The sequence below is a fragment of the Mustelus asterias genome, chromosome 14, assembly GCF_964213995.1.
Source record: "Mustelus asterias chromosome 14, sMusAst1.hap1.1, whole genome shotgun sequence".
Lineage (NCBI taxonomy): Eukaryota > Metazoa > Chordata > Chondrichthyes > Carcharhiniformes > Triakidae > Mustelus > Mustelus asterias.
In genome coordinates, this window is record NC_135814.1 from 81243559 (window position 1) to 81261581 (window position 18023).

General features: G+C 43.5%; 1 protein-coding gene across 1 annotated transcript in view; it reads right to left on the bottom strand.

Moving 5' to 3' along the window:
• unc80 (unc-80 homolog (C. elegans)) overlaps positions 1-18023 on the bottom strand; it is a 505340-nt gene that overhangs the window by 7558 nt on the left and 479759 nt on the right. The window contains exons 62-64 of the mRNA XM_078227718.1: positions 13917-13998; positions 5416-5527; positions 2251-2523 (exon numbers count right to left, since the gene is read on the bottom strand). Coding sequence (XP_078083844.1) covers positions 2251-2523; positions 5416-5527; positions 13917-13998 — 467 coding nt within the window. The remainder of the gene's footprint in view (positions 1-2250; positions 2524-5415; positions 5528-13916; positions 13999-18023) is intronic.

The following is an 18023-nucleotide window of genomic DNA, read 5'->3' on the forward strand; positions in this document are numbered from 1 at the left end:
CGTCTTGCAGAGGTTGCTGTGGCAGGGTTGTGTGGTGTTGTGGTCACTGTTCTCCTGAAGGCTGGGTAGTTTGCTGCAGACAATGGTCTGTTTGAGGTTGTGCGGTTGTTTGAAGGCAAGAACTGGGGGTGTGGGGATGGCCTTGGTGAGATGTTCATCTTCATCAATGACATGCTGAAGGCTCCGGAGAAGATGTCGTCGCTTTTCCGCTCCAGGGAAGTACTGGACGACAAAGGGTACCTTGTCCGCCGTGTCCCGTGTTTGTCTTCTGAGGATGTCGGTTTGGCTTTTCGCTGTGGCGCGTCAGAACTGTCGATCTGATGAGATCAGAACTGATGAGTTGAGCGCCATATCCTGTTCTTATGAGGGCATCTTTCAGCGTCTGTAGGTGTCTGTTGCGATCCTCCTCATCTGAGCAGATCCTGTGTATACGGAGGGCTTGTCCGTAGGGGATGGCTTCTTTAACATGTTTAGGGAGGAAACTGGAGAAGTGGAGCATCGTAAGGTTATCCGTGGGCTTGCGGTACAGTGAAGTGCTGAGGTGACCGTCCTTGATGGAGGTACGTGTGTCCAAGAATGCAACCGATTCTGGAGAGTAGTCCATGGTGAGTCTGATGGTGGGATGGAACTTGTTGATGTCATCATATAGCTGTTTCAGTGATTGTTCGCCATGAGTCCAAAGGGAGAAAATGTCATCGATGTATCTAGTGTATAGCATCGGTTGAAGGTCTTGTGCGGTGAAGAACTTGTTCGAACCTGTGAATGAAGATATTGAGGTGCAAATTTGGTCCCCATGTCTGTTCCGTGTGTCTGGATGAAAAACTGGTTGTTGAAGGTGAAGACGTTGTGGTCCAGGATGAAACAGATGAGTTGTAGAATTGCATTTGGAGATTGGCAGTTGTCAGCATTGAGTACTGAGTACTGAAGTACCCTTGAGTACCTTTCGTCGTCCAGTACTTCCCCGGAGCAGAGAAGCTACGACATCTTCTCCGGACCTTCAACATCGATGAAGATGAACATCTCGCTAAGGCCATCCCCACGCCCCCACTTCTTGCCTTCAAACAACCGCACAACCTCAAACAGACTATTGTCCGCAGCAAACTACCCAGCCTTCAGCAGAACAGTGACCACAACACCACACAACCCTGCCATAGCAACCTTTGCAAGAAGTGCAGGATCATCGACATGGATGCCATCATCTCACGTGAGAACGCCATCCACCAGGTACACGGTACATACTCTTGCGACTTGGCCAACGTTGTCTACCTGATACGCACAGTAAGAAGTCTCACAACACCAGGTTAAAGTCCAACAGGTTTATTTGGTAGCAAATATACCTGATACGCTGCAGGGAAGGATGCCCTGAGGCATGGTACATTGGGGAGACTATACGACAACGGATGAATGAACACCGCTCGACAATCACCAGGCAGGAGTGTTCTCTTCCTGTCGGGGAACACTTCAGCAGTCAGGGGCATTCAGCCTCTGATCTTCAGGTAAGCGTTCTCCAAGGCAGCCTTCACAACATATGACAATGCAGAATCGCTGATCAGAAACTGATAGCCAAGTTCCACACACAAGAGGACGGCCTCAACCAAGTTCACGTCACACTATCTGTAACCCCTACGACTTGCCTGGGCTTGCAAAATCTCACTAACTGTCCTGGCTGAAGACAATACATACCTCTTTAACCAGTGCTTAACCCTCTCTCCACTCACAATGTCTGTACCTTTAAGACTTGATTACCTGTAAAGACTTCATTCCAACCATTATCTTGTAAATTGAGTTTGTGTCTATATATTCCCTGTTTGTGAACACAACTCCTCACTCACCTGAAAAAGGTGTGACACTCCGAAAGCTTGTGCTACCAAATAAACCTGTTGGACTTTAACCTGGTGTTGTGAGACTTCTTACTGTGCTTACTCCAGTCTAACGCTGGCATCTCCACACCATATTATTTATCACTCAGTCGACACCAAAATAAATAAATTGCTCAATTTCAGCAGTGCTGTTTGTGGTACCTTTCTTTGCAAATTTGCCTGCTGCATTTGTCTATATAATTGTGATCAACTTCAAAAATAATTGAATGGGAAGCACTTTGTGACATCTTAAGACATGAAATACAGTATCCTGTATGAATGCAAGTTTATTCTTCTTTTGTATGACTGAATGCTGTGACAATTTTTTAATGAATTGTCGACATTTTGCAGTGTGGAAATCACTTTACGATTAGAAAACATTTTATTTTACAGCACTCATATCTTGCAGGTATTGGACTAGACTTGCTATTAAAAACATTTACCTGGCAGTGGTCTAGAACGCTTGAATCTTGACCTACAGGAGATCGAGGTTGTGCTGCTGAAACAGGTGAAGTAGCAGCTGGAGATGGTGCCGCCACAGATTCAGGTCTGTTGCCCTCCGCCTGCTCTGCTGCAGTTTCCTTTCCCTCTACAATTGTTGCCTGCTGCTGAGGAGTCTTGGTACCCTGCTCTACTTCAGTGAAGGTAACTGACCTCTTTTGCTCTGTCAGAATCAAAAGTTTAAGTATAATCATGGTGATCTCGATTTAAAATATATATTTCATTTAAATGCTAAAACAGCTGGATAAAGGTCAATATATATCATCAGTTATTATATATATTCATACAATACTATAACTCATCTTATAACATAACTGGAAAATCAGTTCTTTCTTCTCATGACATAATATGATTAATTACTACCCCTTTCATTATTCTGAATTTCGTCCTTCCAAATTTGTAGTTTTTCTTTCCACAGTATGCCAGTCTCTAATTAAATTATAAATACTTATAGTACAACAAGGGCCCATTAGGTCCACCGTGCCTGCACCTGCTCTTTGCAGGAGCAAACGTGCAAACGTTCCTTTTTCTATCTTCATCCTCAAGAACCGGCACGGTAGCACAGTGGTTAGCACTGCTGCTTCACAGCTCCAGGGACCTGGGTTCGATTCCCGGCTTGGGTCACTGTCTGTGTGGAGTTTGCACATTCTCCTCGTGTCTGCGTGGGTTTCCTCCGGGTGCTCCGGTTTCCTCCCACAGTCCAAAGATGTGCGGGTTAGGTTGATTGGCCATGCTAAAAATTGCCCTTAGTGTCCTGAGATGTGTAGGTTAGAGGGATTAGTGGGTAAATATGTAGGGATATGGGGGTAGGGCCTGGGTGGGATTGTGGTCGGTGCAGACTCGATGGGCCGAATGGCCTCTTTCTGTACTGTAGGATTTCTATGAGAACCAATCCAATTCTCTTTTAAAAGTTATTTTAAGTGTTTCTGATCCTGAGAGCTCTCTGATTCCATCTTCTTAATGAGCTTCCTTTGTGGCATTCTGCCTTGCAAAAATCCATTTACACATTATTTGCACTACCATGATCAATCTGTTACCTCATAAAATAATTTAATTAAATTAGTTAGACACAGCTTATCTTCAATAAATAAATTGTCAAAACTGTGACGAAGAGTCACCCAGACTTGAAACATTAGCCATGATCTCCCTCCACAGATGCTGTAAGACCTGCTGAGATTTTTCCAGCATTCTTTGGTTTTGTTGTAAAATTTAAGGAACTTGGTTAGATAAAGGAGGAAACTCAACGGGCACGATCTTACTGGCCATTCGTGCCCCGCTGCTGCTGCAAGCGAGGACAGAGGGCCTGATTTTACCAAAACTACCATATTGTGGTAAAGTTAAGTAAAGTGCATTAGCACACATTTAAATCGACTTAATGAACCGCGCGCCCAACCCTACCGCCAAATCCCACTTTACCGTCTTCCGGCCCGATCCGGATCCGCGCTTTTAACGACCTGGTAAATAAAAGTCTGAAGTCGTCGCTGCAGCTTCCGAAGAGCGGGGTCAGAGCCTGCAACGGCTCTCTGACCCAGGTCATCCTCTGGTTCTGGGGGGTCGAAGCAGGGGTGGGACGAAGGGGGGGGCAGGTGGGTCCCAGATCATCCTCTGGTCGGGGAGGGGGGGAGGTGTCTGCTGCCAGTCTGCGGCCGATCGGTGGGGAGGGAGGGGGCAGGGGGGTCCGCCGCCAATCTGCGGGCGATCTCTTCTCCCCACCGGAGGAACGAATCCCTCCTGCCGGAGTGGACGTGCGGCCACGCCATCCCAAAAAACCTTCAGGATGAAGCGATTCCTCGCTAAGAAGATGAAGCAGAACCGGCCAATTCCACAGTGGATCCACATGAAAACCGGCCACAAGATCAGTACAAGTCCAAGAGGAGACACTGGAGAAGGACCAAGCTGGGCCTGTAAAGGGATACACCATTATTGGTACACTACCAGCCACAGCCATCTCTCCCGCTCTCTTGACCCTGCAGGGAAGAGTAATCTGTAGCTGGTAGTGTACCAGTGATGGCACGCTGACATCGTTTAAGACTTACCTGGATAGTCACATGAGCAGCCTGGGAATGGAGGGATACAAACGATTGGTCTAGTTGGACCAAGGAGCGGCACAGGCTTGGAGGGCCGAAGGGCCTGTTTCCTGTGCTGTACTGTTCTTTGCTCTTTGTGTATCCCCCCGCACCCCGACCAGAGGATGATCGTCAGAGAGTCTCTCTTTCCGCTTTTTTTTTTCTTTCGTGCCCGGGCGCGCTCTGTCAGATTTTTTTCGAACTGTGCATGCGCAGTTCAGAGCTCCGTTCGGTCCGCCAGCGCTAAGCCCCGCCCACAGCGCGAATCGGACCGGAGCCGGCAAAACCCGTATGGGCGCGCTGGAAAGAGGATTTCAGGTGCGGATCTATTTGACGCCCAGATTCAGCACTTAGACTCAAAATGGTAAAATCAGGCCCAGAGAATTTGACGTTCAGCCAAATTTCCATTCACTGCAGCAGGACCAGAAAAGCCCGCCAGCGTGAACGGCAGGAAAATTCTGCCCAACATGTGTCAGGCTGATAAATTTACAGATCAATTCCTTTGACTGTGGTCATGATTGTCACTGAGAGGCTCCAAATCTCCGTGATAATGAAGCATTCAAACCAAAATCATTCTGAAAAATAATGCAATCTTTTTTCTAACAATTCTACTCCAGACCCCTCAAAAAAGCGGGTTAGATATTTTCTTATGTTCTTGCTTCCATTCTGAATCAGTATGTCACATGTCTCCCAAAAGCTCAGTCTTAAGGCATTAAGGAATTTGGACTTATAATAAAGGGCACTGCAGAAATATGCCTTTTCATGGCAGAGCACTACATTATGCTACGAATCTTCAGAGTTTGATAGGATTTTTACATTGTTTATTTGTCTCTTTTTAATTGTTTTCTCTATACCCTTAAACATTGTTTTCATCAAATGGTTTAGTAGGTTGAAATATCTGCATTTCTTGTGAACTGTTCATAATTTTAGTTTCCAAGTGTATTTAGTTGTCTGGTATCCACTATAGAAAACTAAATTCTAGATCTTACCTAGTGGTTTAGCTTTTGGCTGGATGCTGCGTCTGGTTGTGGACAATCGGGCACCCTGTCGTCCTCTTATTTCAGTCTGTAACTTCGGCCGCGAGAGGAGAGGTCGCCGTGGCTAACAGAAACAGTAATTATTTTAGCAAAGTATTTTAAAAGCGCTAACATCATTCCAAATTTGTTTTATTGCTTTCATATGAATTGCTCAGAATTAAGTTTTCATTTAGGAAATTAAAAGCTATCAATGTTGGTGTGATAACCCCCAGTAGATCCATGGGGAATCACTGATTGATCTCCCTGAGGGGCTCATTGAGTATGAGTTGCCCTGGTAACAGGCAGTGAGTGGCCTGCCAAGCCGGAACTCATTATCTGAACCTTTTATAAGATTTTGGAGGCCCACTGAACAGGCAGGAATTAGCATGTGTACACCATGGTAATTGTTTTACTTTGCATTCTGTATAAACTATGTTCCTTTCCATTTGGGCTTCCTGAGTCATTACATTGCCAACAAGAAACAAGAAAAGTTTCAAACAGCTTTGCCTTTCAACAAATCCGGTAGGACAGTGATGGGGAGATGTTGAAAATGCGGCTGTTAAGGTAACTGGAAACTTATGATGTGGGTGTGGAGGATTGGCCTCAATACGCTGAAAGAATACAATATTTCTTCTGGGCAAATGAGATAGAAGGGAACGAAAGTCATCCTCCTAACCACTTGTGGGGCCCCGACTTTCAGCATCATAAAAAGTTTAACCAACCTGGCAACCCTGCATTCAAAATCTTTTGACAAATTGGTTGATATGGTATCGAACCACTATGATCCTAAACTGTTATATTGCAATGCTACAGGTTTAACACAGAAACTAGACTCCCTGGGGAACCAGTCATTGAATTCTTGATGAGACTGTGGAAATTGGCAGAACACTGTGAGTATGGGTTAACACTTTGGGAATTGGTAAGTGATCGTTTAATATGTGGAAGTAATAATATTGTGACTGAACCAAATCTGGACATCAAGAAAGTCATAGAACTGGCCCTTTCCCATGAAAACACGGAAAAAGGGGCCCAGGAGCTTCAGGGGTCCATAGACAGTATCATCCACAGCCTTGGGCGACCCCCATTCTGTAGAAACAAGTCCCCAGAGGATAATGCTTGTGTCTCACATTTGCTGCCAAGGAAGGGAAATCATGCTTGACAAATCTGCTGAATTCTTTGAGATATAACTAGTAGAGTTAACCAGGGAGAAGCGGGGATGTGGTTTATTTTGAATTTCTGAAGGCTTACAACAAGGTTTCACATAGCAGATAACTATGTAAAGTTAAAGCACATGGGATTGCAGGTAGTATCTTGAGATGGATAGGAAGCTGGTTAGCAGACAGGAAGAAAAGAGTTGGAATCAATGGGTCTTTTTCTGATTGTCAGGCAGTGACTACTGGGGTACCGCAGGGATCTACTGTTCACATTATATATGAATGATTTGGGAACTAAATGTATTATCTCCAAATTTGCAGATGATACAGAGTTGGGTGGGAGGGTGAGCTGCGAGGAGGATGCGGAAATGATTTGGACAGCGTGAGTGGGCATATGCATGGCAGATGCAGTATAATATGGATAAATACAAGGTAATCCACTTCAATAGCAAAAATAGGAAGACAGATTATTATTTGAATGGGTATAAATTAAGAGAGGTGGATACTCAGTAGACCCTGATGTCTTTGTGCATCAGTAGCTGAAAGTAAGTGCGCAGCTACATCAGGCAGTAAAGAAGGCAAATGACATGTTGGCCTTCATAGCGAGAGGATTTGAGTATAGAAAAAGGGATGTTTTACTGTAATTGTATAGGGCGTTTGTGAGGCCACATCTGGAGTATTGTGTGCAGTTTTGGTGTTGCAATTAAATACAGCCACATGCAATATAAAGTTCTCTCCAGTCCAACTTTATACAAATTGTCTTTATTCACATCCTTATAGTCTCTTCTCACTAAGGTAGCATTTTAGTCTGATATTTGCAGTATAATTGTAAAGTCAAGTCTAGGCAACCCAGTGGCACAAAACCTTTTTGGGACATTTTTGCATATTAATTGATCTTACTACTATTCTAACGCAGTGTCACATGTATTTCCTGACCCTCCAATTGGCTGGCATCTCTTGGAGGCAGGATATCCTGCCCAATGGGGCAGAAGCCATGACCTCAGTAAACTAATTGCACAAAGACCATAAAATACAGCCATGGCTTCCAGGGCTTTCAAGCTGGTGGGCAAGGCCACCGCTTCTTTGTATTAAGTCCCGGCCCCACAGGCTCACAGAAACACTGAGGAAGTTCACCACTTGAATTCTGGAGGTGACAACGCAGCTGAATGAAAGCTTCAGAGTTTAATAACAGTCACCACGTCAAGTTAAAATTAATGACAAAGCTTAGCTTTAAAGCACCCCAAGTACAATGTTTCATGGTTGAACTCAAACAAGATGAATAAATTATTTCAAAGTCAGCAAGATGCCCATCATCATGCCATAATTACAGCTGCTAGCATTTATCTGGCAATGCCCGAGTAGGATTCCCTCTCTTCTCTTTGGCTCTACAGTTCTCAGGCCATATCACTTGTAGATCAACTGAAAATAAATGCTGTCTCCTCATGCAGACACTTAGATTTAACATGATAACATTGTTTAATTCTCACTTGTTTCCGTCCTCATTTGGTAAATTCCTACCTGCAGGTTAAACTCAGAAGGGGTGCTTATCTAGATACTGAGACAAAGATATGGCCAGGTATCTGTTCTTATTCTGCCGTCTAGTTGAACATCTTTTTAAAGTATAGATAAATTATCTGTAATTCATATTAGTGTGTTAATGCCTTGCTATTTTGCTTTAAACAAATGTCCATTTTGCAGCATCGAAGTGACCTTTGGAAAAATGAATAGGAATGGTTTTCAGAGTGCAATCTTTATATAGAAACTTCTAAACACTCGAAGTACGGCTGTAGTGATCATAATGAAGCTCCATCTTTTCAAAAATATGTTTTGAAGGCTAGATTTTCAGCAGTGTTGGGATGAATCAATGGATCTTTATAAAAAGGAGAGCTGGATCTGATTGTGAAAGTCCTGCCCATTTTCCATCAGATCCAATTTTGCTGGCACAGTTAAAAGAGTGGGGCATGAGTCATAAAAGAGGGAAACCCAAACTCAGGAAGGCTATTTGATTTTAGCGCTGAGTTTGAATAGATCCCATTTTGTCTATTACAAAGACCTTAACTTGAAATATGGGAGTAGATTAATGGAGGAGACATAAACACTCTTGAAGGGCTGATAAGGTCTGTGTAAGTATCATGGTCTAATGTTTTTTAAAAATCTTTCACTCTTTAAACATGAAAAATAGGCTGAAGCTGTCAGCAAGAGTTAAAAATCCCTTCTGTTGGACTGCTTGATTGACAAGCTATTTGGTGTGGTTAGAAAAAAATTACCATCTGGTGATGCAGTTTCTATAGAGATCATAATTGACCTTACCTCGAGAACTATTATATTAAGAATACTCGGCTGAGTTTCAAAAGATAATTATATCAGCAGGGGGTTCTGAGTTCACTGTTTGATTGACAGTTTAAAGGGATTACTCATGGATTAACTGCCTTGTATGCAGGATCTTAATTAAAGTTTGTTTGTTGTTTTATTAACCAGTTGAGGAGTTTTAAAGACTTTGAATTAGTTTCTTGAATGGGAGTTTTTTCACTATTAACTATCATAGAATGTTAGAAGTTGATTTTTCCATCTCCACATGGTGCCTGAGGTCTTGCCCATGGTGGATAAATAGCTATCACGGTGGCATCAGGGTAGTAAATGGACAAGAATATCCCAGATGGAATATAATGTGGAAAATTGTGAGATTATCCACTTTGGAAGGAGGGATGGATGTACAAAACATTTGTTAAATTGTGAGTGATTAGAAAGTGCGGATGTACAAAGGGACCTCATCAATATCATTGAAAGCTAACATGCAGATGCAGCAAATATTTAGGAAGACTAATGGCATGTTAGGTTCTACTGCAAGGGTATTTAAGTACAGGAGTAGCAAAGTCTTGTTTTAGTTGCATAGAACCTTAGCTAGACCACACCTGGAGTCTGTGCGCAGTTTTGGTCCCCTTACCTTAGGAAGGATATTATTGTCATAATGGGAGTGCAACGAAGATTCACCAGACTTGTTCTCAGGATGGCGGGTTATCTTATGAAGAGAGAGTGGGGAAACAGGACATTTGATCTTGGTTTCGGACAAAGCTCGGCGCAACATCGAGGGCCGAAGGGCCTGTACTGTGCTGTACTTGTTGTATGTTCTATGTTCTATTCTGTAGGGTTTTGAAAAATGAGAGGTGACCTCATTGAAACCTACAAAGCAGTTAAGATGTTTCCTTTGGTTGGGGAGTCCAGAACCAGGGGTCACCGTTTCAAAATAAGGGGGAAGCCATTTAGGACAAAAATCAGGAGAATCCTTTTTTACTCAGAGGGTTGTGAATCTTTGAAATTCTCTACCCCAGAGGTTGTGGAAGCTCAATAATTGAGCACTTTAAAGTGGAGATTGACAGATTCATAAATACCAATGACATAAAGAGATATGGGGATAGTGTGGCAAAAAAACATTGAAGTGGATGATGAGCCATGATCCTATTGAATGGTGGAGCATGCTAGACTAGGTGGATGGCCTATTCCTGTACTTATATTACTATGATCTTGGCTCAGGAATTTCAGGAAGTAGAATCAGCATGGGTGGAGATTAGGAAGAGCAAGGGTCAGAAAACACTGGTGGAAGTCGTATATAGGCCCCGAATAGCAATGATATCATTAGACAGAGTAATGAACAAGAAATTATTGGAGCTTATAACAAAGGCAATGTAATAGCTGTGGGGAGCTTTAACTAGACTGGCCCAATCAAATTAATTCAAGGGATGCAGATTTCGCTGGCTAGGTCAGTGATATAGACAGGTTAAGTGAGTGGGCAGAAGCAGTATAATATAAGGAAATTTGAGGTTATTCATTTTGGTGGGAAGAACAGAAAAGCAGAATTTTTTTAGGCGTTAAGTTTGTAAATCATGATGTTCAGGGGCACTTGGATGTAACCTTACAAGGACACAAAAAGTTTGCATGCAGCTAATTAAGATCAGAATAGGACAAGTCAGTATCCTATTTTTAAAAAATTCATTCATGGGATGTGGGTGTCACTGGCTAGGCCAGAATTTATTGTCCACCGCCAATTGCCCCAAAAAAGGGATTGGTGAGCTGACTTTTTGAACCTCTGCAGTCCATGAGGTATCGGCACATCCACAGTACTGTCAGTGAAAGAGTTTCAGGATTTTGACCTACTGACAGTGAAGGAATGGTAATATATTTCCAATTCAGGATGCCGAGTTGCTTGGAGGGGAACTTCCAGGTGGTGGTGTTCCCATGTCTCTTCAGCCCTTGTCCTTGTTGGTTGCGACGGTTGTGGGTTTGGAAGGTGCTATCTAAAGAGCCTTGGTGAGTTCCCACATTACACTTTGATGCGAATTTGACAAATTTATTTCAGATTTTAAAGATGGGACTAGTAGAGTAAATAAAGAGGAAACATTAGATGTGGTATACTTGGATTTCCAAAAGGCATTAAGAAAGCAAAATAATTAAGCAAGCATATGGCATGTTGGCCTTCATTGCAAGGGAGGCCAAGAATAAAGAAGTCTTGCTACAATTATATAGGGGACTTTGGTGAAACCACACCTGCAATAGCATGGGCAATTTTGGTGATGTTCAGGGGCACTTGGATGTAACCTTACAAAAACACAAAAAGTTTGCATGCAGCTAATTAAGATCAGAGTAGGACAAGTCAGTGTCCTATTTTTAAAAAATTCATTCATGGGATGTGGGTTTCACTGGCAAGGACAGAATTTATTGTCCATCGCCAATTGCCCTAAGAAGGGGTTGATGAGCTGACTTCTTGAACCTCTGCAGTCCATGAGGTATAGGCACATCCACATTGCATTGGAGGCAGTACAGCAGAGGTTCACTGGATTGGTCCCTGGGATGAGAAGGTTGTCCTATAATGAGAGATAAATTGGGTCTATATTCTCTGGCACTTAGAAGAATAACGGATGATATCCTTCAAATATTCAAAATTATGGAGGGGCTTGGATACTGAGAGATGTTTCTGTTCCACTAGTAAGGAAATGTAGAACAAGCGGCCTAAGATAAGAAATTTTTTTTCCCACAAAGGGTTGTGAATATTTAGAATTCTCTACCACAGAGGGTTGTGGATGCTCCATCACTGAAAATATTTAAGGCTGAGATAGGCAGATTTTTGGGGGTCTCAGGAAACTAAGGGACTAAGGGGATTGGGTGGGAATGTGGAATTGAAGTTCAAAAGAGGTATTCAAAAGATCCTGATGGGCATGGACAGGATGAATAGTGAGATACTGTTCATTCTCGAGCACATCAAGAACTAGAGATCACAGATTCAAAATAATGGGAAAAAGGAAAAGTGACATCTGGATAGGCACATGGAGCACACCAAGATGGTAGGGAGTGGGATAGCTTGATCTTGGTTTCAGATGAAGGTCGGCACAACATCGTGGGCCGAAGGGCCTGTTCTGTGCTGTAATGTTCTATGTTCTATGTTCTATGTTCTATGATCCCATGCGGTGAAGTCGCATGGGATCAGAGGTGAGCTGGCAAGGCGGATACAAAACTGGCTCGGTCAAAGAAGACAGAGGGTAGCAGTGGAAGGGTGCGTTTCTGAATGGAGGTCTGTGACAAGTGGCGTTCCTCAGGGATCAGTGATGGGACCTTTGCTGTTTGTAATATGTAATATATATAAATGATTTGGAGGAAAATGTAACTGGATTGATTAGTAAGTTTGCGGATGACACAAAGGTTGGTGGATTTGCGGATAGCGATGAGGACCATCAGAGGATACAGCAGGATATAGATCAGTTGGAGACTTGGGCGGAGAGATGGCAGATGGAGTTTAATCCGGACAAATGTGAGGTAATGCATTTTGGAAGATCTAATACAGATAGGAAAAATACAGTAAATGGCAGAATCCTTAAGAGTATTGAGGCAAAGGGATCTGGGTGTACAGGTACACAGGTCACTGAAAGTGGCAATGCAGGTGGAGAAGGTAGTCGAGAAGGCATATAGCATGCTTGCCTTCATCGGCCAGGCTACTGAGTTTAAAAATTGGCAAGTCATGTTGAGCTTTATAGAATCTTAGTTAGTCCGCACTTGGAATATAGTGCTCAATTCTGGTCGCCACACTACCAGAAGGATGTGGAGGCTTTGGACAGGGTACAGAAAAGATTTACCAGGATGTTGCCTGGTATGGAGAGCATTAGCTATGAGGAGAGGTTGGAGAAACTTGGTTTATTCTCACTGGAGCAACGGAGGTTGAGGGGCGACCTGATAGGTGTCTACAAGATTATGAGAGGCATGGACAGAGTGGATAGTCAGAAGCTTTTTCCCAGGATGGAAGAGTCTAGGGGGCATAGGTTTAAGGGTCAAGGGACAAGGTTTAAAGGAGATGTACGAGGTAGATTCTTTACACAGAGATTAGTGGGTGCCTGGAACTCGTTGCCGGGGGAGGTAGTGGAAGCGGATACGGTAGTGACTTTTAAGGGGCGTCTTGACAAGTACATGAATAGGATGGGAATAGAGGGATATGGCCCCCAGAAGGGTAGGGGGTTTTAGTTAAGTTGGGCAGCATGGTCGGCGCAGGCTTGGAGGGCCGAAGGGCCTGTTCCTGTGCTGTAATTTTGTTTGTTCTTTGATGTGAGGAATATTGTTTTCACCGAGAGGGTGGTTGGAGTCTGGAAAGAACTTCCTGAAAGTGTGGTTCGATCGACATATTCAAAAGGGAATTGGATTGATATCTGAAAAGAGAGAATGTGCAAGGCTGTGGGGACAAGTCAGGGGAATGGAACTAGGCAGAATGCTCCTTCAGAGAGCCATTGCAGACTTGGATGACCCCTTCTGCACTGTGTCTGTGATGCTGTGTAAATCAGCCGTGAACATACTGGAGCAGCCTCCCCAGACTGTATGGTCTTCTGCTGCTATTTCCTATATTCTTATGTATGCTCGCTGTTGTATGGATAATATTTTGTCCACTATTACTGTATCTAAAGTTTTGAGTTATACTTAATCACACTGATATTGCTGTTACCATGGCTAGAATTTTATTGCCCTGCCTGCCGCCACAGGAATCGGAGTGGGCGAAGGGCGGAATATGGAAATGTGCATTGACCTCAGGTGGGATTTTATGGTTTTAGGAAGAGTCGGGCTGTAAAATCTGACCCATGGCTGTGTACTGTATTTTAATTGCATTTTCAATTTACTGTTCATGACACTGTGTTACTGAGTTTTAACGTAGCAAATAATATCAGAACATCGACTCAACATTTTATTATGATTAGTTTCTGCCCCCCACACCAACTCTCAAAACAAAATACTCATGTTTAATGTCTGGGTTTTCAACATTATTCTAAAGATCAGAATTCATGTTCTCACCTGCCTGAGACCTCGCTTTCTTCCCAGTGGTTGCTGTATGAGAAGATTCTGCTGACCAGGTTCACTTTGCACACTTGCTACCCTGTTAAGCATATTAAATGTTAATCAGATTACAAATAACTCACTCTGAAGATTTTTCATTACTTTTTATCATTATTTTTGTAGTGCTTGCTTCATGTTTCAGAAAACTATGACTAACTTAATTTCCGCAAATAAATTGTCTTCATTTGAGTTAATTTTGTATTCAGTTTGAAACACCCACCTCAGACCGCATTTATACATATTTCCGAGCATGGAAAAGCATTCTGTGCACCTGTTAAACTTTAACTTTTACATGCTCTTAAAAATTAGACCACTTACTTATACAATGTCTAATTCCTTTTATTACTTTAGTCTTTTGATAAATCCATAACATTATTAACTTGGTTGAAATTAATAATGTCCAACAGTCTGATGGGGAATTGGTTTTACTGAAACTCTCTCATACCCGTGTAAATAATCCGACAAAAGCAATGCTTTCCCTTTACCAGTAGAATATTTGTATCACATTTTGCCCAAATAAATCTCCTCTAACATGTGAAAACTCAACATTTTCACAAAGAAGATAAAGTTGCAATATTACACAGAACTAAAACAGAAACAAACATTACCACTGGTTTAAAACGTAAGTCTGGCAATGGTGGAGGTGTAAGCAACTCATTTCAAATATTGTGTAATAGTCAAAAACAAAGGGACTTCAGAATTTTAATCATTCATCAGACATAACACAACTTCCAAGAAAGAATTCTGCTAAAAATGAGGCTATGCAACATACCTACATTGAAATGATCCTAAATAAAGGTGATTCTACTACATATTTATCAATCTTACAGGGGACAATATTCTAGTACTCATCAAATTTGCACTGTAGATGGATGAGACTCTCGCTATCACAAACATTGAAAATTATTGTTATGCAGTTTTGATTTTCTCCTCCCATAGTCCTGTATGCATGTTTATTTCACCTCCGATCCAAGTCAAGCAATATTGGGCTATAAATAGCTGCAACATGGCTGGTACAAGGATGCTGATATTCACTAGGGGAGACTGCAGATGACCTAACAGGATGCCTTTGAACAGGTCTGGGACTTCAAGGAGCAGCTCCACCATCTCAGTCAGCATGAGCAGTAACAGCCTGGCCTGGCTGACTGGCAACAGCAAGGGCACTGGCTGAGTTGCAACGTTGGGAGCATAAGTGCTGGCACTTTGAAAGAGGAACTGGTTCATCATTCAGAGAGTCACTGCCATACCCACAGAGTGCATCTCAGCAATCCTAGTAATCTGCTGGAGGACAGATTATTGGACTAGTTTAAAATCCTGCATGTTTCTTTGTACACTAAAAGTTTGCACCTGCAAGGGCAATAGTCTGAACCTGCAAGGCAGCTACCATGGATCTTGTGATCTCTACTGCAGCACTCAGATATTGGGAGGATTCCAGCTGTGTTGCGTTGGATGCTGAGACAATGAGTACCTGACACTCCACCATGGGTTGGTCACCCAGTACTGCCACTTACATGCTGGAAAGGATGAACTTCAAAGTTCTGGACAGGTGCCATGTTGGAGCTGGACTAATCTAAGCCCCTTGGCTGTGTTAGGGAACTGTCTGGAAGGCCTGCCAATACACCAAACATTGTGGTGTGTATTGTCATCAGTGTTCTCCTGTTTGCTGCCTCATTGAATTCCTCATCCAAGTCCCCTGCAGCAGAACCCGTCTGCGATCTTGCCCTGTGGGGTGATACCCTTTTCCCCTGATTGGGTGCTGCCCATATGTCCCCGCTGACTCATTGTGTGAAGAATCCAACGCTAAACTAGCTTTTGCTGAAGCTTTTGAGGCAACAGGTCTTGAGTATCTGGAAGGATCCAAGCAAAAGTGAAGGCTTGTAATTAGAGTATGGGAAGGAAAGCAGGATTTCAACGGTCATGTTATCTGAAGTTTCCACTTGATGACAAAGTTGATTTATTTGTGTCACAAGTAGGCTTACATTAACACTGCAATGAAGTTACTGTGAAAATCCCCTAGTTGCCAAATTCCGGCGCCTGTTCGGGTACACTGAGGGAAAATTTAGCATGGCCAATGCACCTAACCAGCACATCTATCAGACTGTGGGAGGAAACTGGAGCACTCAGAGGAAATCCACGCAGACACGGGGAGAATGTGCAGACTCTGCACAGACAGTGATCCAAGCTGGGAATCGAATTCGGGTTCCTGACACTGTCAGGCAGCAGTGCTAACCATTGTGCCTCCCCCAGGATGAGGAGGGATTTTTGAGAGTGTCAGGGTGAGGAGGGATTTTTGAGAATCATCAGACACATAGGTACCCCACGGGCTCAATGAATAATATCTTGGAAATTCCCCACTCTTCCAGTTCTCTGGGTGAGTAATTGTGTGGCTGTGTACTTGGCTACATTGATTGCCATAGTATTACAGACGAAGGTCTGTGAAGACAGTGAAAAGTGGGTGTGATTCTGACAGCTTTAGAAGATGTGTGTTGGTGAAGTACAGTATATGCAGGTTAGGTTTGACTCCAGATTGCAAAGTTACATATGTGGTGTGTATGAGATCTTCAGCCAGAAGTGCTGAATGGAAGATCCAACTTGGCCTCCTCTGGAGGTCGTCAGCATCATAGATGCCAATCTTCAGCCAATTTGATTCACGCCACATGACGTCAAGAAATGGCTGGAGGCAATGAATACGGCAGAGGCTATGGGTCCTGAAAACACTCTAGCAATTGTACTGAAGATTTGTGCTCCAAACCTCACAGCACCCTTAGCCAAGGAATTCCAGTACAACTACAACATGGGCATCTACCCGGCATTATGGTAAAACTGCCCAGGTATATCCTGTCTACAAAAAGCAGGACAAATCCAGTCCAGCCAATTAGCACCACATCAATCGACTTTCAATTATGAACAAAGTGATGAAAGGTGTCATCAACAGTGTTATCAAACGGCACTGTCTCAGCAATAACCTGCTCACTGACACTCAGGTTTGGATTCCATCAGAGCTACTTAGCTCCTGACCTCATTACAGCCTTAGTCGAAACATGGACAAAAGAGTTGAACTCAAGGGGTGAATTGAGAGTGACGGCCATGACATTAAGGCAACATTTGATTGAATGTGGCATCAAGGAGCCCTAGCTAAATTGAAATCAGGGGAAAACTCTCCACTGGTTACAGTCATACCCAGCACAAAGGTCTATCATAGTCCCAGAGCATCACTGCAGGAGTTCCTCAGGGTGGTGTCCTAGGCTGAACCATCTTCAGTTGTTTCATCAATGACCTTCCTTCTACCATGAGGTCAGAAGTTGAGATGCCGTCTGATGACTGCACAATGTTCAGCACTGTTCGTCATCTGTTAAATACTGAAGCAGTCCATATCCATATGCAGCAAAAATTGGACAATATTTATGTTTAGGCTGATAAGTGGCAAGTAACATTCGCTCCACACAAGTGCCAGGCAATGACCATCTCAAATAAGAGAGAATCCAGCCATCGCCCCTTGACACTCAAGGGCGGCACGGTAGCACAGAGGGCGGCACAGTAGTTAGCACTGCTGCTTCACAGCTCCAGGGTCCCGGGTTCGATTCCCGGCTCGGGTCACTGTCTGTGTGGAGTTTGCACATTCTCCTCGTGTCTGCGTGGGTTTCCTCCGGGTGCTCCGGTTTCCTCCCACAGTCCAAAGATGTGCGGGTTAGGTTGATTGGCCAGGTTAAAAATTGTCCCTTAGTGTCCTGAGATGTGTAGGTTAGAGGGATTAGTGGGTAAAATGTGTGGGGGTAGGGCCTGGGTGGGATTGTGGTCGGTGCAGACTCGATGGGCCGAATGGCCTGCTTCTGCACTGTAGGGTTTCTATGATTTCTATGATTACAATTGCTGGTGCTTTTTAAAAAATTATAAGATGTGGGCGTTGTTGACTCGGCCAGTATTCACTGCCCATCCCTAGATGCCCTTGAGAAGGTGTTGGTGAGCTGCCTTCTTGAACCATTGTATACTAGGTACACCCACAATGCTGTTAGGGAGGGAATGCCAGGGTTTTGGCCCAGTGGCAGTGAAGGAAGAGCGATATAT